At 50.7% G+C, this 25,373-nt stretch overlaps 7 protein-coding genes across 7 annotated transcripts; 3 read left to right on the forward strand and 4 right to left on the reverse strand.

The window, feature by feature from the left end:
* Positions 1 to 692: 692 nt before the first annotated feature.
* Positions 693 to 7,746, forward strand: AUEXF2481DRAFT_61895 (uncharacterized protein; the record flags this gene model as incomplete). The annotated part of the gene is made up of 2 exons (XM_013492831.1): positions 693 to 812; positions 877 to 7,746. The coding sequence occupies 2 exons, from the start codon at positions 693 to 695 to the stop codon at positions 7,744 to 7,746; spliced, it is 6,990 nt and encodes a 2,329-aa protein (XP_013348285.1).
* Positions 7,747 to 8,929: 1,183 nt separating this feature from the next.
* AUEXF2481DRAFT_1117 (uncharacterized protein) lies at positions 8,930 to 9,771 on the reverse strand (the record flags this gene model as incomplete). Its single annotated transcript, XM_013492428.1, has 2 exons — positions 8,930 to 8,959; positions 9,535 to 9,771. The coding sequence occupies 2 exons, from the start codon at positions 9,769 to 9,771 to the stop codon at positions 8,930 to 8,932; spliced, it is 267 nt and encodes an 88-aa protein (XP_013347882.1).
* A 1,011-nt stretch (positions 9,772 to 10,782) lies between these two features.
* On the reverse strand, positions 10,783 to 13,671 carry AUEXF2481DRAFT_1118 (glycosyltransferase family 20 protein; the record flags this gene model as incomplete). Its single annotated transcript, XM_013492429.1, has 3 exons — positions 10,783 to 11,000; positions 11,059 to 13,458; positions 13,512 to 13,671. 3 exons carry the CDS (start codon positions 13,669 to 13,671, stop codon positions 10,783 to 10,785), a joined length of 2,778 nt encoding a protein of 925 aa, XP_013347883.1.
* Positions 13,672 to 15,346: 1,675 nt separating this feature from the next.
* AUEXF2481DRAFT_35538 (uncharacterized protein) lies at positions 15,347 to 17,088 on the forward strand. The gene is made up of 5 exons (XM_013492697.1): positions 15,347 to 15,412; positions 15,478 to 15,502; positions 15,556 to 15,614; positions 15,667 to 16,587; positions 16,643 to 17,088. The coding sequence occupies exons 1-5, from the start codon at positions 15,385 to 15,387 to the stop codon at positions 16,831 to 16,833; spliced, it is 1,224 nt and encodes a 407-aa protein (XP_013348151.1). The 5' UTR covers positions 15,347 to 15,384; the 3' UTR covers positions 16,834 to 17,088.
* A 1-nt stretch (position 17,089) lies between these two features.
* On the forward strand, positions 17,090 to 21,261 carry AUEXF2481DRAFT_35539 (uncharacterized protein). Its single transcript, XM_013492698.1, has 6 exons — positions 17,090 to 19,086; positions 19,194 to 19,284; positions 19,424 to 19,755; positions 19,858 to 20,358; positions 20,409 to 20,619; positions 20,677 to 21,261. The coding sequence occupies exons 1-6, from the start codon at positions 17,510 to 17,512 to the stop codon at positions 20,866 to 20,868; spliced, it is 2,904 nt and encodes a 967-aa protein (XP_013348152.1). The 5' UTR covers positions 17,090 to 17,509; the 3' UTR covers positions 20,869 to 21,261.
* A 732-nt stretch (positions 21,262 to 21,993) lies between these two features.
* AUEXF2481DRAFT_25516 (uncharacterized protein) lies at positions 21,994 to 23,282 on the reverse strand (the record flags this gene model as incomplete). Its single annotated transcript, XM_013492564.1, has 4 exons — positions 21,994 to 22,780; positions 22,834 to 22,992; positions 23,053 to 23,165; positions 23,220 to 23,282. 4 exons carry the CDS (start codon positions 23,280 to 23,282, stop codon positions 21,994 to 21,996), a joined length of 1,122 nt encoding a protein of 373 aa, XP_013348018.1.
* Positions 23,283 to 24,607: 1,325 nt separating this feature from the next.
* Positions 24,608 to 25,242, reverse strand: AUEXF2481DRAFT_25517 (uncharacterized protein; the record flags this gene model as incomplete). Its single annotated transcript, XM_013492565.1, has 3 exons — positions 24,608 to 24,931; positions 24,986 to 25,036; positions 25,087 to 25,242. 3 exons carry the CDS (start codon positions 25,240 to 25,242, stop codon positions 24,608 to 24,610), a joined length of 531 nt encoding a protein of 176 aa, XP_013348019.1.
* Between the last annotated feature and the right edge of the window lie 131 nt (positions 25,243 to 25,373).

The raw sequence follows: 25,373 nt of genomic DNA on the forward strand, positions 1-25,373 counted from the left end.
AGAGCCTTCCGATACATTTATGGTATGGTAGATAGTAGGTACACTGCCGATGAAGTGTAGACAAAGATGTCCCGTCAGTATCTAGTGATATAAAAGTTCAGGGGTCACCTCATATCGCGATGATGCAAACAGGGCAAGAATATTGGTGAGAAACAGGACGCGGAGTAAGCTTGTAAGAAGCACGGTCTTTGAGCCAAGCCGGTGTAGCGTCGATCTATTGCGGCATCACTCTGAGCTACAGCCCTGCGCGAGCTCCTGCATGTTCTTTGTAGCTCAACGTAACAATGATGTTGCGCTCACGGAGATTTGTTTGGTCAGGACTATGGGGTTAGAACAGTGTACCTGTAGGAGGAAAGAAGTTGGTCGTGTGTGGGCATCATAAGATGCATTCGCTATGGAGATGGGATGTGGATTAGGCTTTGGTGGTCTGGCTGAAGCGGCGGCAAAGTTCTACACTACTACGTCAAGGGCGTATTGAACAGCCTTGTGGGGGCCGATGGTGGGCTTGTCGCGTTGTTGAACTTGCTTGTTGGTCGCTTTCTCCAAGAGATCTGCTCCAGTGAACTGTCGTTCGGTCGACGACTTTGTTTTCGACATTCGATCCGATCTTTGGGAAGCCAGTCCTTTCATGAGTGCATAGCCGGCTGCGACGGCCACGATCAGGCCCCGAGAGCGCTCCCCCTTTGAAGATGATGGAGGCCAAAGTCAAGGCCGAACTGGACAGGCAATTCCTGGTCACCCGTCTGTTCGAACGACTACGAAATGAGGCTCCTGCCTACGATTGGGATGACACCATTGCCCCTTTCCATTCGGTATGCGCTATGCGACGAAGCATTTGTCTGATGGAAGGGACAACTTACTAACCCCGGGGTGCAGTCCTACGACAACTGGCACGTACATGGCCACCGCCGTGCTTCACAGTCCGCCGATCGCAAGTCGAGCAAACCATCTAGCAGGACTGCAAGTGCAAGCAGGGACCGCCGAAAGGACCGCGATTCGGAGAAGACAAAGGACAAGGACAGCGAACGACGCGTGTCGGATGCGAACCTGGGTTATGATGTCGTCGCTCGCATCTCCCGCCACACAACTCGCCTCGAGCGTGAGTTTGGTCTCGCGAAAAGACTCAAGTCAGAAGACGACCCAGAGTGCCGCCACTTCATAGATCCTGTCGAGTTCCGCCGATTGCCTGCACGCCAACCTGGAGAAGTCGGTCTCGTCGCCTTCATCGCTCGAGCTCCTGACAATGGTGGGAACTACATGAAAGAGCTTGCGGAATTCGGACCAAACCTACAACGCACACAACTTCCTACCTCACCTGTCAGCCCTCATGGTAGCCCTGAGCTTCAGCAACTACCCTCTCCAGAGCCGCTCCCTATTCATCTCTTTTTAGACTTTGCTATAGGTGCAACTGAATGTTGCGAGATCCTGCATCATAGCAGAGAGCTGGTTCATGGAGAGCTTCGTGGCGATGCCTTCTACTTCAGTAAGGCACTTCGAACGGTGCGGTTGATCAATTTCGGTTCCGGTGCTCGATCCTTTGAGAATGGTCTCACGTCAGCTGGCTGGAGCTCCATCACGTCCGAAGCCGGCGTTGAAACCCGCCTTCAATTTATCGCGCCAGAACAGACTGGACGTATGCCTGCCGAACCGGACACAAGGACTGACATATACTCGCTCGGCATTCTGTTCTGGACCATGCTGACAGGAAAGCCCGCATACGGTGGGGACAATCCTCTCGAGATCATGCAGAGCCTGCTATCGCGCCGCGTTCCTGCAGTTGACAGCGTTCGCACTGACGTGCCTCAGATCATTTCCAACGTCATACAGAGGATGACACAGAAAAAGATGAACGACCGCTACCAATCTTCTTCCGGTCTAAAGCATGATCTAGTCGAGATCAAGAGGCTACTTTCTGAAGGAAATGTTGACGCACTGCAGTCTTTCAAGCTCGGATCGAAAGATGTCTCTTGTTTCTTCAACCTACCCAACTCGCAAATCGGACGTGATGAGCAACGAGAACTGATTCTCGAAGTTATAGAGAGCTCTGCCTTGCGAGCCTCCCAAGCCATCTCGCACTCCAAGAAGGGCTTGTATAGTTTGAGCTCTCATTCGTCAGCTTCAGTTTCCACCCCTACCCAACCCGACCGTCATGAGAATGGAATCTTGGACGATATCATGTCTCAGAGCACAGGTTCTGGTGACCAAGAACTGAAGCCCTCCGTTTCCATAGACAGAAGTGATGCCTTGAAGCTGCAGCACGAACCCAGCTCTCAAGAGAGCATTGTGGCTCACACCAGTGTTCAGCATGAGCACAAGCCATCTCTCGAAAGTCGACCCTCAGTGTACAACCTTGAGAGTAGTCAAAGATCTAATGTTTCGAACTCATATACTGGACATGGTGAGGGATCGGTCTTACGTACCGCACAACAGCTAAAGCAAATTGGGCATACTGAGATTCTATGCCTGAGTGGTGCTGCAGGACTCGGAAAAAGCTCTCTTCTACACGACGTGCAAAACATGTCAAGGAAATACGGCTACTATGCATCAGCTAAATTCGACCAAGTCAAACGGGCGCCCTTCGAGCCAGTTGTGCGCGTTATGAGCTCTCTGTTTCGTCAAATCTTCTCTGAAGGTGATGTTTCAACTCCTTTCCACGACAATATCCGCACATATATCAAGCCATACTGGGGCTTCTTGTCTGGCTTTCTGGACCTTCCACCTTGGCTACTCTCACAGTTTCCCACTCATCAAACACCTCTGAGTACTGATTTGGCCTCATTACGGCTACCTCGTGAAAAATGTGGCAGCAGTGGAGACACGGCATCTGATTGGCTACGCGCTGGAGGAAGCAACTCGAGCAAGTCAAATCGCTTCGTTCGCACCTTCCTTGACGTGCTACGATTATTAGCGCTGCAGAAGTTCATCTGTATTACGCTAGACGACTTGCAGTTCGCGGACGAGGAGAGCATTGATCTCCTGATCAGCATTGTTCAGGTCAAAATACCCCTGGTCCTCGTTCTAACATATCGTGATGAGGAGGTTCTGCCTACCAAGCTTCGATCTCTACTTGAGAAAGCAACAAAGATTGATCTCAAGCCTTTCAGTGAGGTAGAGACGTCCCAGTACGTGGCAATGACCTTACATCGCTCTCCCGAGTACGTCTTACCATTAGCTGCGGTCATTCAGCAAGCGACTCTGGGCAACCCATTCTTTGTCCGAGAGATGCTCGACTCTTGCTATCGAAAGCACTGCATATACTACTCATGGCGATCTTCACAATGGGAGTTCGATCTTGATAAAACTTTCGACGAATTTGCTTCACCGGATGCTGACCAATTCTCGACGAACAACTACCTCGCAAAACGATTGAAAGACTTGTCAGATGATTGCAAATCTGTGCTCTGCTGGGCTAGTTTCATCGGCAATACCTTCTCCTTCACTCTCGTGAAACAGGTGATGAGCTGCGATTGTTCCAAGAAATCCAAAGACGAATATTTGCCTCCGAAAAAGGATCCGGTGGCAGGCTTGCAAGACGCCATCAGTTCTTATATCGTTGTCGCGACCGAGGACGAAGACAGGTTTAGGTTTTCTCATGATCGGTATATGCAAGCTGCTGAGCTGCTCGCTGATGACTGTCGTAAGGAAGAAATGCATTACATCATCGCGGCATCTTTGATGTACCACGAACCATACAACCCTGCTACCAAACCAACTCAGCTTCTCTTCGACCAAGCCAGGAACATTTGTAATGCAGTTGAAGCCATCCAAGCTCGGCCTACTCTTGCTAAGGGCCCGTATAGAGACCTTCTGTACCAGGCAGCGGAAACCGCAAGGGAGCAGGGAGCCAGATCGATATCATTGTACTTTTTCCAGCATTGCCTGATGCTCCTGTCTGATGACCCTTGGAAAGAGAACTCTTCGGAGGGTTCATATCAAGAGACGTTGACCTTGATGACCAAGGCTGCCGCGGCTTACTGGTATCTCGGATTCTTTGACGAGGCCGAGGTCATCCTCAAGGAGATCTTGACGAACGCCAAAGCAGCTGCCGACAAGACGCCAGCGTTCATAATTCAGAGTCGCATGCATGCTCAAAGAGGTGATTCACACATCGCCTTCCTGAACATGAAGCGAGCATTGGCAGATCTGGGCATCGAAATCGTAGATACAACCTACGAGGAATGTGATGAAGAATTCCGTGAGATTGTGAAGCTTGTTAGCGTCACCGACCGACAACTTTTCGAGAGTCGAGATGCAGAAGTTGACCGCGACCTGTTCACGCTTGGAGCAGTGTTGGTAGAGCTTTTGAGTGCTGGATTCTGGACTGACTCCTTACTGTTCTATTATCTGACCTTGAAGATGATGAGAGTCTACCTCCAGAGAGGCATCTTCCCGCAGGTTGCCGTCGGGTTCATTCACCTTGCATCTATTGCCATTGGTCGTTTCGAGATGTTGGAGGAAGGTCTTGAGCTCGGCAACACAGCCTTGAGGCTTTTCGACCTCTTCGACACTGATTCGTACACGATTGGCCGCGGTGTCACGCTACACAGCCTCTTCCTTGGACACTTCGTTTCAGACATTGCTGACCAAGTACCTGCGTTGGAACGTGGTATGGAAGCTACTATCCTCGCTGGCGACAAGCTCGTCCACCTTCTAAATGTTGGTGTCATGTGCGCTTACAAGTTGTGGAGCTCTCATAACTTTGAGGATGTCACTGCTTACATACAAGATCAATACGAAAACTTCCCAGAATGGCCAACTGACCTGCGTGGAGGCGTCTTCCTGGTCTCAGTCCGCCAATTCATGCAAGCACTCCAGGGCAGAACAAATTGGCGCCAGCCTGCTCACATCTTCGACGATGACACTCACCAGACGCAGCAGTACGTTAAATTTTTGGAGTCACATACCGGCGCTGCTACCCGGCCACTCTTCTTCTATGACAGCTACAGGTTAGCTATCCTATACAGATTCGGATATTGGAGAGAAGCTCTCGAGATCGGCGAATCTGTTCTGCAGTCCATATCCAGCGTTTGGTGTATGCGACATGCATACTATGACTACTTCTACATTTCCATGGCTATGATCGCCAAGCTGCGCGAAGAGCCTAATTGTTCGGACCGTAAGCTCATCCTCGAGAAGATTTACAGGTTCAAGGGCAAGATTGAGACCGCAAGCCGCGTCAATGAGGCAAACTTCGCTGTTTGGTTGCACCTTCTTCGTGCCGAGATTGCCGATATTGAGATGAAATCCGATGAGGCTACTCTTTCATATGAGGCCGCTGTCGACCACACAGTTGTTCATGGCCTTTTGTCAGACGAGGCACTCTGCTACGAGCTGTACGGAGACTTCCTGGTCAGGAGAGGAGCTACGAGACCTGCCCGTTCTATGATTCGGGATTGTATTTCTGCATATCGCCGAATCTCTGCCTCGGCCAAAGCCACCCATGTTAGCGAGAAGCATGAGTTCTTGCTTCTTGGTTCGAGGACTTTTGGCTATGCTGATGCAGGCACGCAGACAGCAGAAAATGAGAACATCTCGTTCTCTATGGTACAGAACGAAGTCCCTCAGACATCCGACGACAGGACTCAGGCCTGGCTAAGCCCCTCCGCCAACACGGTTCCTCATCAGCATGAGACACAGCACGATCTTCAGGGTGGATTCTCTGCAGTCGGACTTGATATGATCGACCTTGCCAGTATTTTGGAGTCCTCGCAATTGTTGTCCTCGGAGCTCAAGGTCGACAAGCTACTGTCGAAGCTGACAAACATCATCGTTGACAGTACTGGTGCTGCACTCTGTGGTCTTGTGGTCAACGATGATGAGATTGGTTGGAACGTCGCAGCTATAGGAGGTCCAGATGTCTCATACCAAGACAATGTCGGCCAACCGATCAGCGACATTGATGATCCGCTGTCGAAGCAAATCACGTTCTACGTCTTGCGATTCAAGGAGGAGCTCTTCCTGCGTAACGTGCTCGACGACGAGCGCTTCTCAAACATGCCTGCAAACTGGAGACAGAAGTATCCTGAAGGCAAAGCTGTGATTGCCTTGCCTATCTTGCATGGAGACGACACACTGCTCGGATCGATATACATTGAGGGACCTCCAAACTCACTATCCCAGCGAAACATCACTGTCCTTCGCCTTCTAGTCAACCAGATCTCGATCTCTATCGCCAATGCACTGCTCTTCAAGAAGGTTGAGAAGGTCTCGGCTAGCAACTCTACCATGCTTGGAGTGCAGAGACAGGCTCTTGAACAAGCTCGTGAAGCTGAGCGAAAGGCAAAGATTGCAGAGGCCAAAGCTATGGAGATGGTCAAGCTTAAAGAGGAGGCAGCAAAGGCAAAGAGTATGTTCTTGGCGAACGTATCTCACGAGCTGCGTACCCCCCTCAACGGAGTCATCGGTATGTCTGAGCTGCTTAAGGGAAGCAGTCTCAACACTGAGCAAGAAGGATATGCTGACAGCATCCGCGTTTGCGCTGATACTCTGCTTTCGGTCATCAATGATATTTTAGACTTCAGCAAATTGGAAGCGGACAAGATGGCTGTATATTCGGTGCAGCTATCTCTGACACAGACTATCTCGGAGGTTGTCAGAGCCCTGTCATACACTAACCTAGAGAGAGGACTGCAGACTGTGGAGAAGCTCGAGATGCCCGCGGATCTGCTGGTCATGAGTGATCCTGTCCGTTTGCATCAGATTCTCATGAATCTGCTCAGCAATGCCTACAAGTTCACTGCCAAGGGAACAGTGACTATCAGGGCGTTCGTCGAGCATGAGACTGAAGAGACCGTTCAAGTGACGTGCAGTGTGACCGACACTGGTATCGGCATCACAGAAGAACAGCGCAAGAAGCTCTTCCAGCCTTTCAGTCAGGCAGACAGCAGTACCGCGCGCAGCTACGGCGGTACGGGACTCGGCCTTTCAATCTGCAAAGCCATCATTGAAAAGGTATTGCACGGTACAATCTGGCTCGACAGCGAGATTGGCGTTGGTACGACAGTGTCGTTCTCGCTCCCCTTCCAAAAGATTAGACCTGGTGCCGAAAATAGAGCTGCCGGACTCCTCGCAGATTCAACAGCAGCACTATACCAACCCAGCGAAGCCGAGCGCCAGAAATCATCCTATATCAGTCTCGCCCACATCCCTCGCGACAAACTCCGCATCTGCATCGCAGAAGACAACCCCATCAATCAAAAAATCGCAATCAATTTTGTCAAGAAACTCGGGTTCAAATGCGAAGCCTACGGCGACGGCCAACAAGCCGTCGACGCCCTCGCTGCCGCCAGCAAAGCAGGAACACCCTTCCACCTCGTTCTTATGGATGTTCAAATGCCCGTTCTGGATGGCTATAACGCCACTCGCGCCATCCGCGCCCATCCTGATCCCATCGTCCAGGAAGTACTGGTAATCGCCATGACAGCCTCAGCCATCCGTGGCGACAAGGAAAAATGTCTCGAGGCTGGAATGAACAACTACCTCGCCAAACCCGTACGGGCACATGTGCTCAAGCAGATGTTGGAGGGCTATCTGAACCAGGTCCCAAAGACGATGACGAATCTACAACAGCAGGCTAATCAATTGAGTCAAGATATTCTCGACGAGGCCAGTATGTATAGGGGCCCAAAGACAGTGGAGCAGGCAGAGCAAAAGAGCGAGAGGAACTCCATGGATGATGGGGAGCAAACCCCTACACCTGCCACTGCTGCTGCTACTACTTCCTTTTTGCCGACGAGGACTAGATGATCACGAACACATTTTCGAACGGGTATGGGGTTTCCTTGCTTCTTGGGCTGCATCTTTGCGTATTTTGTTGTGCTTTTCTTACTAATAGGAGGAAGAGAGGGAAAGGGAAGGTGCAACTGACAGGGACTGTTTCTTCTGCTCTTCTTACTGCTCCCCCTTTTGACATCTCCATGTGAGGTTCATCATCATATCTTTGGCGTTGTTTGTTACTGTGTACTTGTATAGAGTTATATGATACCTTTTTTTCTCCCTTTTCACTCACAATTTCTGCAGTGATTTGCTTCTTCGGTGGACTGAATTACAGGCAGTCACTCCTCCTTCCTGCCTCACAAACTTGATCGCTCCTTCCTTCTTCAACTTGACTGTTCCTTCCTTCCATACTCGATTTGCTCCTTCCTTGTAACCTTGTGCGATCCTTCCTTGTGACCTTGGTCGCTCCTTTCCCCCCATTCAAACACAGAACACCGATCGCTTCTTCCCCCGTTCAAAGTGACAGAACCCCCGATCGCTCCTTTTCCTCAATCTTCTACGCATAAGGTATATTTGCTTCCCCTTCTGCTCTGCTCAGATTTCACTCTCGTAATTCTGCTACTACTCACCTTCCCCCTCCTTCCTTTCCTGATCCCCTTTTTTTTTCGTTCTTGATGTTTTTCCTTTTTACACTTTGTCACACACTCTTCTTGAAATTTTGGTTTATTCGGATCATATCTCTTCTCTCGCCAATGCATGGTTTTTTGTTGGCAAGAGTACTATTCGTCTCTTTTGCAAACATGTGTGTCGTTGATATCAGTCAGGCGTTTGGGAACTTTTTATGGGGCCAAAAGGTCATTGGGGTTGCTCGATATTGCTGGGATTGCTTGGCTGCAATATTGCTTTACTGTTTGTTGGGCTACAAGTAGTATCCATGGACTGAGATGATACAAGCACTTGTGATGTTCTCTGTGCAAAATGGTTTTGAAGATCAAGTCATTTTGTGAATGTAGATGGTGTGACAGGTTGGGTGGTGAGTGGAGATTAGTGGCTTTGAGATTCGAGTGATTACTTTCCACCATAACTCACGTGGGACGCGTTCTTATGTCCTAAACCTGTAGCGATATATATTTGCGACGCATAAAAGGTATGGGATATATCCAAAATGCCATCAAAGAAGTCACACGAGCGAGTTATGGCATATCATGGATCTTTAAGTGTTGCGATGGGTACGACCCTGGCCCTAGCCACCGTTATCGCTCCATCGCGGAGACACATCTAGATCTCAACGGCGACAGAAGCCAAAAGCGTCACGAACAAACAGTCTTCAAGGGGGAGGCTGGGGTAGAAAAGAGGGGTAAAGGAGTCGTAAAGTCTGATTCGAAGGTGTGTCCGTCTGAACAGACATTGACATGTTATGTAGAGGAAAAGAAAACAATGATTCGTAAATCAGGAACAAGGCCGTGGAGCCAGAAAGGTCAGCTGTTTTAGGATGCGAAAGCAGAGAGAAAGACGAGGGAAGCCACACCCAAAGGAATCGTAAAGAGGCAGAAAGAGTATAAACATGAAAAGAGGGGAAGGAAGCGAATAGGTAATGCCAAACGAATGGAAAAGCTCATGTCCATGAAGCCCAAAACAGATGTGATAGAAACAACGTAGACTCCATTCACTTTTGTGTGTTGTGTGTGCGTCTGATAAAGGCGCCTCCAAGAAAGATGATGAAACACCAGAATGCATGCCGGCATATGAACAAGATGTCGAGAAAGGAACAAGGTCGTGGGAGAGACGTGGGTGGCAGATGTGATGCGATCATCTCACACTCTTCGACATGAGCTCCCTGACCTTGACGGCAGGGCTGCGCTTGGAGGAGCTGGTGCTGTGTTGCCATGAGCCAGCGCTGCCAGTGGGGCTACCGGGCGAGTTGTCGAAGATGTATTCGCCGTCGACATAGCGTGCGGCGGGCATGCAGACTGTGGTACGCTTGTCACGACGAGCGTATCTCTGCTCAAGTCTGTATAGCTCGACCTTTGCGCGGATAGAGTCCATGAAGCCCATTCTTGCGGTGTTTGTTGTGTGTAGGGTTGTTTCTTGGAGAGTTGTGGAGGTGGTATTGACACGCGACAATCAATACAGTGACAAGGTGGTTATTGTGGAGTATGAGTTGACTCGTGAATTGGAGGTCGGTCTCTGAGGCTGACTTGTCTACGGCTAGACCTTGTTGTAGAAGGATGTCGATGGGCACGAGTGCAAGTAGTGGATTGTTATGACGAGCTGGGTGTTCAGACAATGGTGGAATGAGTGAAGAGTGAGCAGAGTCAGGTTGCGGAGTGGCCTTCGTGAGGGTCGGAGGTAAAAGAGAGTGGTGTTGGCGTGGCAGGAGAGATTGAAGGACGGGAAAACAATACAAGGTCGAAGAGGGGAAAGGGCAAGAGCGTGGATAAGAGTTTCCACCATACTCGTAGTGCCTGCCCAGATAGGCCCTGGTCTGTTCGCCCTGCTCCGCCCACAAGGGTAGCCGAGTGATCTGCGCGTCTCGACAAGCGAGTCAGGTCAACGAGGGGGACCGCGCTTTCCATGTGGAGGCTGAAAGCATTGGTCAACTCTTCCAGCACGCTCGAGCAGATGGGTACGCCGTCTTTTCTGACTCTACTCATCGAGACATGACCTTTCCGTCCTACTCATATGCCGTGTCACGATAACAGCTTGATGACTCCACCCTCCGTCTTGGTCGTCGCCTATGTATACTGTTGCGGTATTCCCGAAGAAATCTCGAACAAAGTCTCGGCAAGCCACCGTCAAAAACACGTTGTCGCTAACTTCCCAACGGCGCGTGAAACATGGGAATCCTCTCCGTATCTTTAAGCTGATTCTGTCTGCTACTGCCGACAAATCTATGTACCGATCCGTCTACGCATGAAGACCCTCTTTTCTAGTAGACTTGGGTTATAATGTTTGCCATGTCTCGCAATTACCTCGCTGATTGGAGCCTAAACCCTTATGCCTATGAAGCTCTCTACCTCTACGCCGAGCGCAATAAATGAAATCCTCCAAAGCCACCTGCCACATCTATCCGCCACGCGTCTCGGGAACGCTTCCCTCAACGACCGATACAGGTCCAACATTGGGGGCATCGACCGAGCCGTTGAGCAGAGCAACTGCTGAGATCACATCCGAAGGCTCGAGCAAGTGCCAATTAGCCAGCGTCTGCTTTGAGCTTGCGCCTACAGTGACCGAGAAGACGTGATCCTTAGGCAGTCTCGAGTTGCTGAGTGATCTGAACATGTCTGTGCCATCTTTGTTAGCATATGCTTCATTCATCCACGCTACATGTCATAAACAAACCTTCATCAGTGAAGTCATCTCCCAGACACAAGACGAACTCAGGTGCCTGACCCTTCTCATGGCCGTACTCTTCCACCAGACGCTTGGCGATCTCACCCTTGTTGACGAACTTGGGGCGAACCTCCAAGTTAGCCTTACCCGGCATGACCTCCACATCATACTCCTTAGCGACCGTGTTGTCCAACAGTTTGCGGCACTCTTTAGCCTGGTGCACGCCCCAGTCAGGGTCTGCACGACGATAGTGCCAAGTCAGCGCAATCTTCTTGCGCTCAATGAAACTGCCTTGGGTACGCTCAGTGTAGTGCTGGAAGGTGTCGATGACCTTCTGTTGCCAAGACATGTCTTCCTTCTCAGTCAAGTTTTCCCAGTGTTCACTCTTGGGCTTGCGGAGGAAGCTGCCGTGCTCAGCACTCAGTCCAAGTTCTGAGATGTGACCCATCCACTCGTCCAAGAAAGCTTGATCACGACCACTGATGATCCACACAGCATTGCGAGGATCGGATGCCAATGTCTTGAGGGTGCGGATCACACGATCGGATGGGATGGCGGATTGAGGATCCTTGACGATAGGAGTCAACGTTCCATCGTAATCGAACATGAACAAGCGCTTCTCCGACTGGCGATACTGGGTCAGGAGCTTGGTCTTGTCCAAAGCAGGCGTAGCGATCGCTTGGTTGAAGGAAGTGAGGTTGGTAAGCAAACGCTTGACGTAGTTGCTTGTCCATGCCTGCACAGTGTTGGTTGTGACATTTCTGTACAACTTCTTGTGCATCTCGTATTTCTGTCTAGGGTCCATAACCAAGGCGTGGTGAATCTCGTCGGCAGTACCTCCCAGATCCCAGGGATTGATGTGTGTCGCATTGCCTAAGCTGCCAGCAGTTCCTGAGAACTCCGAGATGATCAGAGGACCATGGTTGTCCTTTTGGCAGATGACATACTCGAGGGCGGTAGTATTCATTCCATCGCGAACACTGGTAATCAATCCGACATCGGCGATACGGAGGAGCGCAAAGTATTCCTCTCTAGACAAGTACTGAGGATAATGCTGAACAGGGGTGAAGCTCAGAGATCCGTAAGTACCATTGATTCTTGCAACCAGGTCGGAGATCTTGTTGGCGGTCCTATCCGTGCCTTCTTCCTTGTCTTCAACACTAGTGGGGCTAGTCACCTGGATCAAAACGACCTTGTCGTGCCATTCGGGATGACGCTCCAAGAAGATTTCGTAAGCTTGCAATTTCTGGGCGACACCACGAACGGAATCGAGACGGTCACGGCCGACAATGATCTTCTTGCCAGCATACAACTCCCTGATGCCCGCAATCTTTTCGTCAACGGCAGCATCGTTGAATGCCATCTCATGAGTCTTGGCGGCGTTGATACCGATGGGTAGCACTTCAACAGCAACGTGGGCTCCGTAGGCATCAACTCCGTTTGCTGACGAGTCGAATCCGAGAACGCGTGTGCAGCATGAAGAGAAGTGGCGTGAGTAGCTGAAGGCTTGGAAACCGATCATATTGGCCCCGAGAACGCCCTCGAGAATATCCTTTCTTCTGCTCAGACAGCGGTAGAATTCACTACTGGGGAACGGCACGTGAAGGTAGAAACCGATGTAAATGTTCGGCAGACGTTGGCGAAGCAGTCCTGGGAGCAAAAGTAGGTGGTAGTCGTGGATAAGCACAATGTCTCCAGGCTTGTAAGTGGCAAGAATAGCATCGGCAAAGGCCTTGTTCAAGCGGAAGTAGTCGGCCCAGGCCTTGCGGATGGCGCGTCCATCGGTGGGTTCATTTTGCTTGTAATGGAACAGAGTATAAAGCTCGTGCTCAGCGTAGCGACGCCATCTGGCCTGGTCTTTCATGACAGCCACATCACCGTCCATCTCGTCGGCCAGCCAGACAGGTAAAATTCTACCTTGAGGGTCACGATCAAGAATTCTCTCCAGCTTCTGACGATCATCTTTGGTGATTCGCATGCCTTCAGTCGAACCAGGCTCGGGTGCGGAAACATGTGCATCCACAGGAATGGGTGCAGATGCCTTATTAAGAGGTGCGACATTCATAGATGAAACGTTGTTCTCGTCCATGAAGACACCGTTGCGGGTCTTTGGCTGAATCTCACCAGTCCAGCCAACAAGTGTGTGGTTCCAGTGGGACTCAGGCGACGAGAGGTGAGCGAATGAGTCGAATAATGCAGATGTGCCTCTGCGGGAAGCAAGATCCCACTCCGAGCCTTGAGCGTATCCGATCTTGTAGGGAACTGTGAAGAAAGCACTGATGACTTGACCACTCAAGTTCAAGCTTGGATGGGCAGTCTTTGGATCAACCTCAGCTTGGTCAGTAGTTTGTTGATGTCCTTTCAGACTCAAACGACGGAGTACATCTTCTCCGGAATCATCGTTTTGACCTATACTTGAATCAGTCGGGTCCGGGCTGAATACTGTTCAGACTCTTCGGTACCTTCGGGTGATGCCACTTCAGGAGATGGGATTCCTTGAGTCTGGAAGAAAGAAGTGCGGCCAGTAGAATCGACAGCCGGAGTTACAGGAATCTCAGTGTTGCTAGGATGGAACACAGGATTGATAGAGCCAAGTCTAGGGTTTGGAGGACGATTCGCCATAGTATTTCGACGGCAGAGGATTTACAACTGGTCAATTGGTCAGCAATCTGCGCCGATGAAATGTGTATTCGCGGGGCTTCAGGACGGCCACATGCCGAGTGCGCAGGCCCACATGCATGATGAGCTTTGGTATGATTTCCATCCCTTTCTCAGGACGAGATCTCGAGGTGAAGGTGTAGAGTGACTTTGAACAAACCTTTGTTGGTGCCAGGTATTTACACCGCAATACAAGCTGTGTCCGCTGGGTCCTGAAGAGGCTGCAAAGTCGTGGGGATCGAGGAGAGTATCAAAGTCAAAATTACATCGACTGACTATATCCTGGGCCTTTTATTGTATACGGAAGAGCAGGTTTTGGCAGCACCGAGTTGGAAGATTCTACAACAAGTAGGCGCGTGTGACGTACAAATTATAATAACCCAACGCGCGAGGTCGCGCACCGACGCTTTACTTGAGGAAGTAGCGAACGGTTGGATATGACTACCGAACATAACTGGGTATCTTGTCTGCCCTTTACTAGCAAACATGCAAATAACGGGGCAGATGTACACGGCATATCATAAGTGGTAACATAAAAGAGGTCATTTCGAATCATATCCTGTAATGGAGATTCTGAGTATCTGATTCTTGGACCGCAAATGTATTTGCATTGCACCAGGCTACCTATCTTGGACTGAGCTGCGTCGGATAAGGAAAACCCGCACGTTCGTTACTTCCCAAAAGAGGGCTTGGCTCAACAAACAAGTCGGCAGTCATTCTGTCGTAATGAAACACCTGTCTCCGGCTTTCATACCAAGAAGTTCGTGTCAAGGAAGAGTTGTTGAATTGAGCTTTGGCAGGCTTCTGCGGTAGATAGATGCTGTTCCCCCAGCTTGCTCTTTTACAGACACAAATTTGACACACAGCTAAAGGTACCTAACCTGCTCTCTTCTCCATGCGTATGGAGCACGACAACAATTATCTCCAGCTCAGCCGGATGCTGTAGCCTGCTCCCATACCTGCTATATGCTTTGAATCTATAGTACAGATGTAGATGCTGCTGGCAATGAACAGCCAATGTGGACATCACTCCGTGGCTGAATGTTCAAGCTTATGCCCCTGTCAATCTATTCCTTTTTCAACCGCCAGTGGTATCGCCGCGGGCGAGCACCACTTGCAAGATATAGTCTAAACGTCTACACATCTGTGGTTCGATCCATCGCGACTGGCAGCTTTGATATGTCATCCCTGACACATGTACGTCTGTCAGATATGCAAGGCGTGAGGCAGCCAATATGGAGATCTGAAAATTGGGCTGCACAGCCAACACATCGTGAGGGAAATGGTTGCTGTTTGTGAATCACAGCGGGATACTACGAGGTGCTCAGGAGCTTGAGCAAGCTACAGTATAGGCGGATCATTGTTGAGTGTGTGTTACTGATCGAGGGCTATGGATAGCCTCGAGTCGTGCTCCTTGCGGCCCATTCGACAGACTGTGCTCTGCTGATCGGCGCAGAGGAATAGAGGTGAGGGCCACCCATGTGTCGTAGGAATTGAAGGCATCGTCATAGGTGAGAGCAAAGCACGATGCCCCGCACAAAATCGAGGCGCCGAAATTGGTGCGGGCAGCTCTGTGCACCGCAACCACCGAAGTTCCTTTCTGCGACCACGTCAAATCTCTTACCACCCTCTATACAAACTCCACAGATCAGCTTGAACTCAAACTAGATCTTCAAAATGGCCTCCACCGAAGCAGCTGAGATTGGTATGCGCAACCTTAGCACAATTTGGAAGGCGGGAACATTCGAAGCTAACTTCCATTGCGAATAGACTACAGTCTGAACAACCCAGACACGTACGGACAATCTTCGACATGTCTCAGCATGAACACTCGCTGACCCCGAATAGCCTCACCAAGTACAAGACCGCCGCCCAGATCTCCCAGAAGGTTCTCGAGGCTGTCACAGGTATATGGCGTGATGCGAACGACAGAAGACTGAAGGCTGACATGTATTTAAGGATGGTGCACTGAGGGCGCCAAGATCGTCGACGTCTGCGAGAAGGGTGACCAGCTCCTCGAGGAGGAGATTGCAAAGGTCTTCAAGGGCAAGAAGATCGCCAAGGGTGTCGCTCACCCTACCACCGTTTCGCCCAGCGCTTTCGTCACTCCCTACACTCCCCTCAAGAGCGACGCCGAGGAGGCTGCCGTCGAGCTCAAGGCCGCCGAGTGCGTCAAGATTCAGCTCGGTGCTCAGATTGACGGCTTCGCTGCCATTGTCTGCGATTCCATCATTGTCCCCTCATCCGAGGCCAACGCCAACGGTGAACTTGAGGGCCGTCAGGCTGACCTTGTCCTCGCCACCTACTACGCCAACGAGCTTCTTTTGAGAACCATGCTGCCGTCCGGTCTCCTCGCCTCTGGTTCCGAGGAAGAGATTGCCAAGGCACGTGCTCAGAAGCCTTACACCCAGGGCAGAATTACCCAGCTCCTCGAGAAGGTCGTCAAGAGCTACGACTGCAACCTGGTCGAGAACACCACCTGCTGGCAATTCGAGAGAAACGAGATTGAGGGCAAGAAGAAGATCATTCTCGCTCCTGGTGAGGGTGTTAGAGGAGATGGTCTTCCCGAGGTCGGCGAGGCCTGGGGTGTCGAGATGGGTGTCAGTTTGGGCACCGGTAAGGTCAAGTCCCTCGGCAACCGTGCTACTCTCCACCGCCGTACTACCACCACCTACGGCTTGAAGAGACCTAGCTCAAGAGCCACTCTCTCCGAGGTTGTCAAGAAGTTCGGTACTTTCCCCTTCTCTCTCCGCCAGCTGGAGGACGAGCGCTCCGGAAAGGTCGGTGTCGTCGAGTGTGTTCGCGGTGGTGTCCTCCGCCAGTACGAGGTTATCGGTGACAAGGACGGCGAGGCTGTCTGCCGCCTTTTCACCACTGTTGGTAAGTTTGCGTGATTTCTCAAACCAGGACAGCATTTTTCTAACATGCTGAACAGCCGTCAACAAGAACGGTATCACCCGTCTGAGTGCTCCTCCCACTCCTGACCTTACCAAGTTCAAGACCGACAAGAAGATTACCGATGAGGAGATCCTGAAGATCCTCGAACAGCCTCTTGCGAAGGAGTCCAAGAACAAGAACAAGAAGAAGAAGAGCACTGCCAAGAAGGCTGAGACCACTGAGGCATAAACTGTTGCTATCACGCAGAATGTCGAGGACAGAGCTTTGATAGAAGCTGAGCAGCCATACTGAAACACCTCTGATCGGAGAGATGCAGTAGGTGGCAGATAACGGCACGAACAGCACAGCCAGACACGAGTCGGGGCTGCTCATGACGGAAGGTCAAGGGGAAAGGCGCGAATGGCCTGTCAGGCACTAGTCGAAAGCAAATCGAAGTCAGATACGAGTGCTCATACTCAGCTCTACGCAATATTACGCATCACGTCAGACATATATTAGCAGGCCGAATGGGAAGGCAAGTGATTTAAAGTGCAAATGAACACGATGATGAATGGCTGTTGAAGGGGCTGGTGGTGTTTGATGGCCCTTGCCCTTGGCGCGACTTTCTTGAAGCCGCACCTCGACACATCCAAATACATTCTCCAGCGAGGCTTCAAAGCGGAGAGAGCGAGTCGACGCGAAGGGTTGGCCTTAAAACAGGAGCGAGTGAATTAGTGTATCTGGGGAGGGTGTTTATTGCGCATCCAGAAAAAGTCGCCGGCGTCACGGCTTCATCTTTGCACGCTGCAAGTTCGACGCACCTGCCTCCCTACCGAACAACGCGACTTCCGCCAGACGGATCCCGGAACAACTACGTTTGACACACAAAAGACACGGATTGTCTAGAAAGAGCTACAGGAACAAGATGGATTCGACGCCGTCGACCAGGAGTAGGAACCGGAGTCCCCGTGTACCGCCCACAGTGTCGACACAAAATCGCAGCGTCGCCCAGCCTCCTGCTCGTAACGGATCTGCGCACGACTGGATAGAACCTCCGCTTGCATCGCCCATCCCGAGTTTCGAAGATCACGGTGGAGGCCCTTACGGTGTCCTCGAGGACATGCAAGCATTGGGGAGCCGTCCGACGGCAAAGGTCAGAGGCAGAGTAAAACCAGACGGTCCTAAGAAGAGCGCCCTGGGCAAGTCTCTAGCCAACCCACTGGCCACTGCATCGAATCAGGGCACTCCAGAAGCGACTCCCGTCCCTATCGATGTCATGCCCGAACAGCCTCTGGTCATTGTCGACGATGAGCGCGACGATGATTACACGCCACGTCCATCCAAAAAGCCCGCAAAAGCCCGTCTGTCACGCTCGGCTGCCACGACTGCTAGACCGACTGCTTCACCGAAGCCTGCTACACCCTCAGTTGCTGCATCAGATACTCCTGTACCTTCGTCTGTTGCCACCCCTGTCACGTCGGCCACACCAAGTGCACCCCCTACTGCTTCCGCGAACCGTCCTCCAGGAGCCGTGCCACTAGCCGAAGTAGTAGCTTATCTGGAAGCCTTTGATCGGGCAATTCCACTACCTGACTCGCCGGATCAACTCCAGATGCATGGTATTGTGAAAGCTGCCGTGGAAAAGTCCATGGAGGTTGGGAATAAGTACCTCGGTCTCGCTATTCAAGAGGTATATCTCGAAAGCTATTCCAATCCGACCCTGGTACTCTTGCTACACGGTATTCTCAACCAAACTTCCAAGCCCTCAGAAATTACCCTTTTCAGAGAACACATCAACCAAGCCAAAAAGAGAATAAAGGCAAGGGAAGCTAGTGTGAAGAAGAGAACAGCTGGAAGTGAAGCTAGGCGGAAATCTTCAGCAGTATCTGAGGCACTTCCGCGCCCTTCTGTTGAAGCTCAAGCTGTTCCGAGAAAACCAAAGATTTCACTGAAAATGAGCAAAAAAACAAACACCGTCACTAAGCCTACGGATGAGCCAGCGCCTCTCCCACCCACAACCAAGCTGCGCACCTCTAGCATTTCAAGCTCTTCATCTCTTTCGTCTCTGACCTCCATCGAAGAAGACATGCCCGTGCCTCCTCTTCCGCGTCTCAACTTCTCTCCAGCCGGTTCTGCAACGCTCGCAGCTCCCTCAGAAATAAACGGCTCTACAAAACGCTCTTCCGTAGAAGCAGGAAACGATGAAGACGACCTTGAGTTTCAGGCAAAGAAGCAGAAACTCGATGCGACCGTCAACCGTGACGCTCCCGTCGAAGAAAGCCACGTACGACCAGATCTATCTGCTTTTCCCAAAGTGCGCAACAATCTGATCATACCCCCGGTGCAACTCACTGCAAACGGTGCAAGTAGTAGAGATATCTCTGCTGATGCATCGCCTCTGACCGATATGTCATCGCCGCCCTCTGGATCTCGCAGAAACACACCAATGAGAGCCTCGATTCCTGCCAAGATGATCCAGAAGAAGGCTAAAACCAAGCACTCGTGAGTAAACCCTTCCCTCGAAGCTCGCACAATGATCGGGTTGATCCCTGTTGTTGCTGAATCAAGATGTACGAATACCACGATGCTAACTGCTGTTGTACTTTCAGCCCGGTCAAAAAGCAAGTGCCAGGGCAAAATGCTGACGAGGGCGGGATAAGCCGGAGACCCAGCCCCGGTGGTCCTGATGCGAACGAAGAGGTACAGACTCCATTCTATCATTACGTTGCAGCACCTTCCATCATATCTTGTTGTAAATGCGTCTGTTGCTTCCTGCAATCGATTCAAATCCATCATGCAAATGCTTTGCGAAAAACTTGCACTAACACCCAATTTCCAGTCTGACAACAACGACTATTGTACGGCTTGTAACACTAGCGGGTTCCTTCTTTGCTGTGACGGCTGTGATAGTTCTTTTCATCTCCACTGTCTTGATCCACCCCTGGACCAGAATGCGCCTGAGTTGAACGAGGCTTGGTTTTGTTTTGGCTGTACCGCAAAGCGCGCACAGCCTCAGAGACCATCCCGTGGGCTCTTTGCTGCGTTACTTCTCAACCTCGACAAGCGCAATCCAGCAAATTTCGTACTTCCTCAGGAGATCCGTGAATACTTCGATGGCGTTGCAACCGCTAAGGACGGCAAGTTCGTAGAGCAACTTGCTACAAAGACTCGGTAAGTCGATACGCATGCAATCCGTGTTCTGCGAACATAAGCGCACCCCGAGATGCGATCCTGAGAGTCCGAATGATGATCATTGACTAACATGCGCAACAGAAGAGGAGCTGGTTATGATGAGCTACCCGACCATCTCAAGACAAAGGATGCTAAAGGACAAGCCATCTTGTGCTACAATTGCTCTCTCTCGTCTCTCGGTCGGCGCGAAATCATTACTTGCGATCAGTGTAGCGCACACTGGCATCTCGACTGTCTTGATCCGCCTCTTGCAAACGTTCCTTATCGGGATCATACCGGCAGAAAAGTACGCGACTGGCTCTGCCCCCTACATGTTGACCATGTGCTTCGCGAGATGGAAGTGCCTCGTCTCGCTGATCGCCAATTACAGAGGGAGCGCAGGGTGTACATGCGCAAGCCTCGTGCTGCAAAGGTTATAGACACTGCTCTTAGCCGCAGTTTCATCAACGATGGCGTGATCGAAATCACCCCAGACTCTAGTGATGATGACTCATCCGAGTTTGAAGAAGTGGACGTTTCTGGTGTCGTTTATCGTCTGCCTGAGAAGGGTATCAAACTCGATTTTATTGATAGAGTCAGACGGTATGTGCTCGTTCGTCCAGATCATCACCTCTTTTCTAACAATTGGGCAGCACACGATTAGCTACGCAGTACTACAACAATCCTCAGACTTATCCTCGTTCCAGCAAGAGAAGGGCCATAGATCGAAACGCGAAGGATAGCTTCTTCCGTCGCTCGTTCGTGGAACAGCGTACTGCGCTTGACCTTGTTGGTCTCGCCAATCAGCAAGGCGATCTTGACTTCAATGGTGACCAAGTTAGCAGCCTGCTCACTACCCTCATTGTAAGACTTACCAGCTTTCAAGTCAATAAAACTCAAGACACTAATCTTGTACTATAGGCCGAAGCGCCAGCCAACGTGGTCGAGCAAATGATCGAAGCGGAGAAAGAAGTCAAGTCCCCGGACACAGCTGGTCCACCTTCCCCTCCAGCATCAGATCAGCACACCGAGCAAAGCGCAGCTCAGCAGCGTAAGACTCTGGAACTGCTCCAGACACTCATCGCAAGAAAGCTTGCTGCCTTGACCAAATAGTGATCAACCAGAGTACTATGTAACACTTTTCACAACCACAACCTCATACACTAAACTTGTGCGAGAGAGTCGGCGCCCTCTTGCTCGCTGTCTAGCTATGTGAAAACGCGTCTGAGAAGCACCCTCGTACGTTTCGAAAGGCATCTTTGCTGGTGGTCTCGGCGGTACCAAGACATCTCCTTGGTCAAGAGCTTTGCTCAGAATGGTATCCGGCTCGCAGCATTGGGTTTCGGTGTAGCTTTCTCGACGTATCGTCGAAATTCTCGTTCTTTGTTTCCTGCGGCATGCATAGGTGGTCAGGCGGGAAAGAGGGGAGATCAAAACGCATTGTACTATAGCTAGTAATTTTCCAACGACATGCGCACCACAATAAGGCGTTTTGCCCTCTTCATATCTACTTTTGAATCTTGTCTCGAAGCAGTATCTCTGATGGTGTCAACTGCCATCTATAACTTGATCGCGCCTTTTGATAGACTCTGATTCAGACTGCACTGCTTGCGGGAGCTTTGCACTGGCCCGCAAGTACACACAGGCTCACTGACGACATGTTTCCGGGTTATATACTCTCATGCCGGTGGACAGTATCCCGGAGTCGAGCGCCAGATGTCTGAATCACATCTTGGTCCGATTCCGTCCGGAAGAACAAGACCAGAAAAGATGCTCCGACGGGTCATTGACCCGTGAAAAAGAATGACGGGCACAGGCACAGACAATATCTCTCGTCATTCGTGGTGACAAGATGAAGCATGTCTTCGTGCACCACCTCCGTGAAAGGTCGACTTCAAGGTGACTATATCGGCGGATTGCTGGTCTTTTGCCCACACGATATGGCGACCCGATGCGCGACGCTGCTGGCGTCGAGCTATCGCTTAGAAGAGTTGCCGCGAAGCTATCTGATAGTTCGAGGGCCGGCTCGTTCGCTGAACTGTTGGAAACTCTGGATTGAGGGAGAGAAGGAAGATGGAAGGATGGGTTTGTGGTGATGCTTGCTACAATGGAGCACGTGATGTAGATCTGGGCAACAGTGGCACGCTGTAAAATGCGAAATTCTTTGATGTTCGTGGAGTTGCAGCATTTCACACTATGCTACTGATCCTTTGTCCTCTGGTCTTTTGACATCTCCCTCTAGATACCTCCATTGGTACGGTTCTCAGCAGCAAGTGAGAATCCAAGCTCCATCTTGGATGCCGAGTTCAGAGTAGAGCCATTTGACCCAAGACTGAATACCTTCTGCATGGAAGGACTCATGGGGCTTTGTCTACTGACCCCACTCTTTGTGAGATGCAAGTTCAAGCCTTCCTCGCCATCTTCATGGAATGCAGCACCTTTGCCAATCTTCTGCAGACTATCTCTCATCAACATCTCGTAATAAGCTGTAGCGAACAGTGTAGCTGGGATGTTGACAAGGATGGAGATCCAAGAGTAGTTTTTGTAGGTGAAAGCTTCTTTGCCGAAGAAGATGGCTGCGACCATGCGAGTACCAAGATCACGAGCCATGTTTGTGCTGACGGTGATATCGGCAAAGCCCCACACCATGACACTATACACCAGCCCGACAGCCCAAGGAGCTGCCGCAGGTGATATGAAAGGATTGGCAGGATCGAGACAAGCCCAGAGGACGATGCCGATGTAGGAGTCTACGAAGAACTCGATCATGAAAAGGTAGCCGAGTTTTTGTGTTTCTCCCGGGAAGGAGCAGAAGATACTGGCCGGACCGCCGTTGAAGACTGTACCTTTACCTGCAGCGATGGTTTCGGCGGCATATGCAGTGATTTGCTGATGGTATTGACCGTAGACGAAGAGACCTGCCATGAAGGCACCAAATATTTGAGCGAAGATGTAGTAAGGGACTTTCTTCCATGGGAAACCTTGCCAAGTAGCAAAGCAGATTGTCATAGCAGGGTTGAAGTGGCTGTGATGGAGTTAGATCGTGTTGCCTGGCAAGAGAATGAACAAAATACGCACCCTCCTGACGTGGAGCCGCAGGTGATGATAGCAAAGGCAATACCGAAGCCAAACGCAAAGCCGATCTGAAGTAGACTTCCGAATGCAGGGTTGGTCTCATTGAGGAAGAAGGAAGCTGTTGCAGCGATACCAGGATAGACATAGAAGAAGACACCGGTACTGTGATTGATAGAAGGGTCAGCATGAAACATGTGTTCTGAGGGTTTCAAATTTACGTACGCTTCGGCCATCATTTCTCGCAGCCATCTCGGTCTTGCTCGCTCAAAGTCAAGTTTGCGTTGGGACACAGCCTTGGGTGAAACGACATGGCGCTCGTAGTGTTTTTGAATGGCCTTCGAATAACATTAGAAGTGATCCCAACCACAACCTAGAAGCATGAAACACACCTCTGTTGCACCCAACTCAAGGTCGTTCGTGTGAAGTCTCTGGATGTGCGACGAGTCCGACATCGCTACTGTATGAGCTCTTTAGATTATGTAGGGAATGAGTAATGCCTCAGACAAGGGGATCATCAACCTCATATACACCTACCTTACCGAGGTTACACGTAGGTCATTGCTACTTCGTTTATCATCGACCAGCAGCCCATCACGTCAGGAAATGCTAGACGGCACCAAGGGATTGAGACATGCCGAACGGATCTGTCGGCCTGCCAGCCGTAACTGCCTCGCAAGGATCGATACAGCTGCATGTAGGAGTAGCGTGGCTTAGGTTGTTCCTTTCCGGGCTCTCCAGATCGACACTTTCGTATACGTCTGCCATTGGGGTTCGTGTATACGATACCGAAGCTACATCACAGACGAAGAAGCATGGTTGAAGAGCCACACTGTGTGACACACAGTTTGACGTTGTCTGTCAAGACTACGTGGTCAGTGTAAGTTCAGGCGAGAGCCGCAATGTGAGTGTGGAAAACAAGCTCACCAAGAGCACTCTCTAAGCATCAGGCTTGTAGGTCAAATACGCCGCCGTGTCTTTATCCGGCTAAGCTTGCTATAACGGTGATATGGTTTGCGTAGGTGGAAAGAGGGGGAAGCGGATGTATTCGCTGGAATTATCAAGGCCGATAGGTCCGGGAGGCAACTCGGTGAACGAGTAGTCGTAGGATGCCTCGGGATGCGGCTCAAGCTCTCAGACTGGGTAGTACTTGATAGAAGTATCGAAAACGGACGGTTTGGCGGACGTGTTCCGCTCAAGATTGATGTGCGATGATTGTCACGATGGGTTTGGGGCCCCGCGCGCGGGGTACAGTAGTCGTGGGGTTGCATCTGATCTCGGCTGCTTGTGGAGCCGGCTCCATACACGTACTCGTATAGGCATCGAAACGCTTGTAAAGACAGTAAAGATAATGGTCAGTAGGGTTATACCTCAGAAGGAATCTTTGATAGCCACACCGCAGTATTTGGCCGATCGCTTGAATTCCGACAAGAGCTCAAATCAGCACCTTCTACGTTCGTGCAATACCTTACCAACCACAACTATACCGCTTTTCAACTGACTGTATGCAGTGCGACATCGGCACGGTCAGGGACTGTACACCATATCACTAGCTTCAAAGGCAACAGTCTTCGATTGCAAAAGTGGTTGAGTTAGCATGTGTACTGTACTGTCTGCAGTAATGGGTATCTTGAGCTGAAAGCAAAGTCGTAATCATGGTCATTCCGTCTTCTTCGGGCAAGTAGCAATGAAGCCTCGGGCTTGTTACTTGCGCAGCATGGCAAGCCGTCAGAGTCGTACGTGGTGTGGTGATGTGAGAGTCAAATTTCGACCTCCCAACTCAATCCTCTTCATCGCTCGTTGCCTCGTGGTTCTGCTTCCCGTACTTGAACTTGTCAAGCTTGCTGGAAGATAAAACAGCATCGGCTTCTGCTTCGACATCGCTTGGCTTAACCTCCGCTTCGTCTGGCTCCGATGCAGGCTCTTGAGTGGTAGCGTCTAGACCGTAGTTTGGGCGAGGAAGCTCTTGACCCTTCTCCTTGAGAGCATCTTCAAGTTCAGGAAGGACCTCGAGGAAAGCCGAGAATTGCTCTAGGGTCATCGAGATGCCTTTCTTTCCTGGAAGCATCTGACCATCTTTCTCGTAGTACTCCCGGATGTTGATCTGTTATCAATTAGTGTTTGTCGTTTCGCTTAATAATTCTGAACTAAGTCTCACCAGATGGACTTTCTTGAATTCAGACAGGGTAACACGGCGCTTCCCAGAGAGCTAGGAGTCGGTCAGAATATGCAGTGAATTGATTGTTTGAAGAGCCTTACCTCCCAATAAGGATTGCCATCTTCGTCAACTTGCTTGTCTTTAGAGATTGGCTGACCCTTTTTGGCGCGCTTAGACTGGGGAGCGTCTTCGACAAAGCCACCATCGGAGTCGTAGTCGTCAGCTTTGCTGGCACGTTTCTTGGACTTTGGCGGCATGTTTCTGGGGAAGTTTGATTTTGGTGTAGAATTGGAGAACTAGGAGACGTGAGATGGGACGTGAACAAACGCGTAGCAGACGTCATCTCAAGCGAGACGCGTTTGAAACACAAGAGCCTTTCTTGTAGAAC

This window comes from Aureobasidium subglaciale (assembly GCF_000721755.1).
Source record: "Aureobasidium subglaciale EXF-2481 unplaced genomic scaffold scaffold_1, whole genome shotgun sequence".
Classification (NCBI taxonomy): domain Eukaryota; kingdom Fungi; phylum Ascomycota; class Dothideomycetes; order Dothideales; family Saccotheciaceae; genus Aureobasidium; species Aureobasidium subglaciale.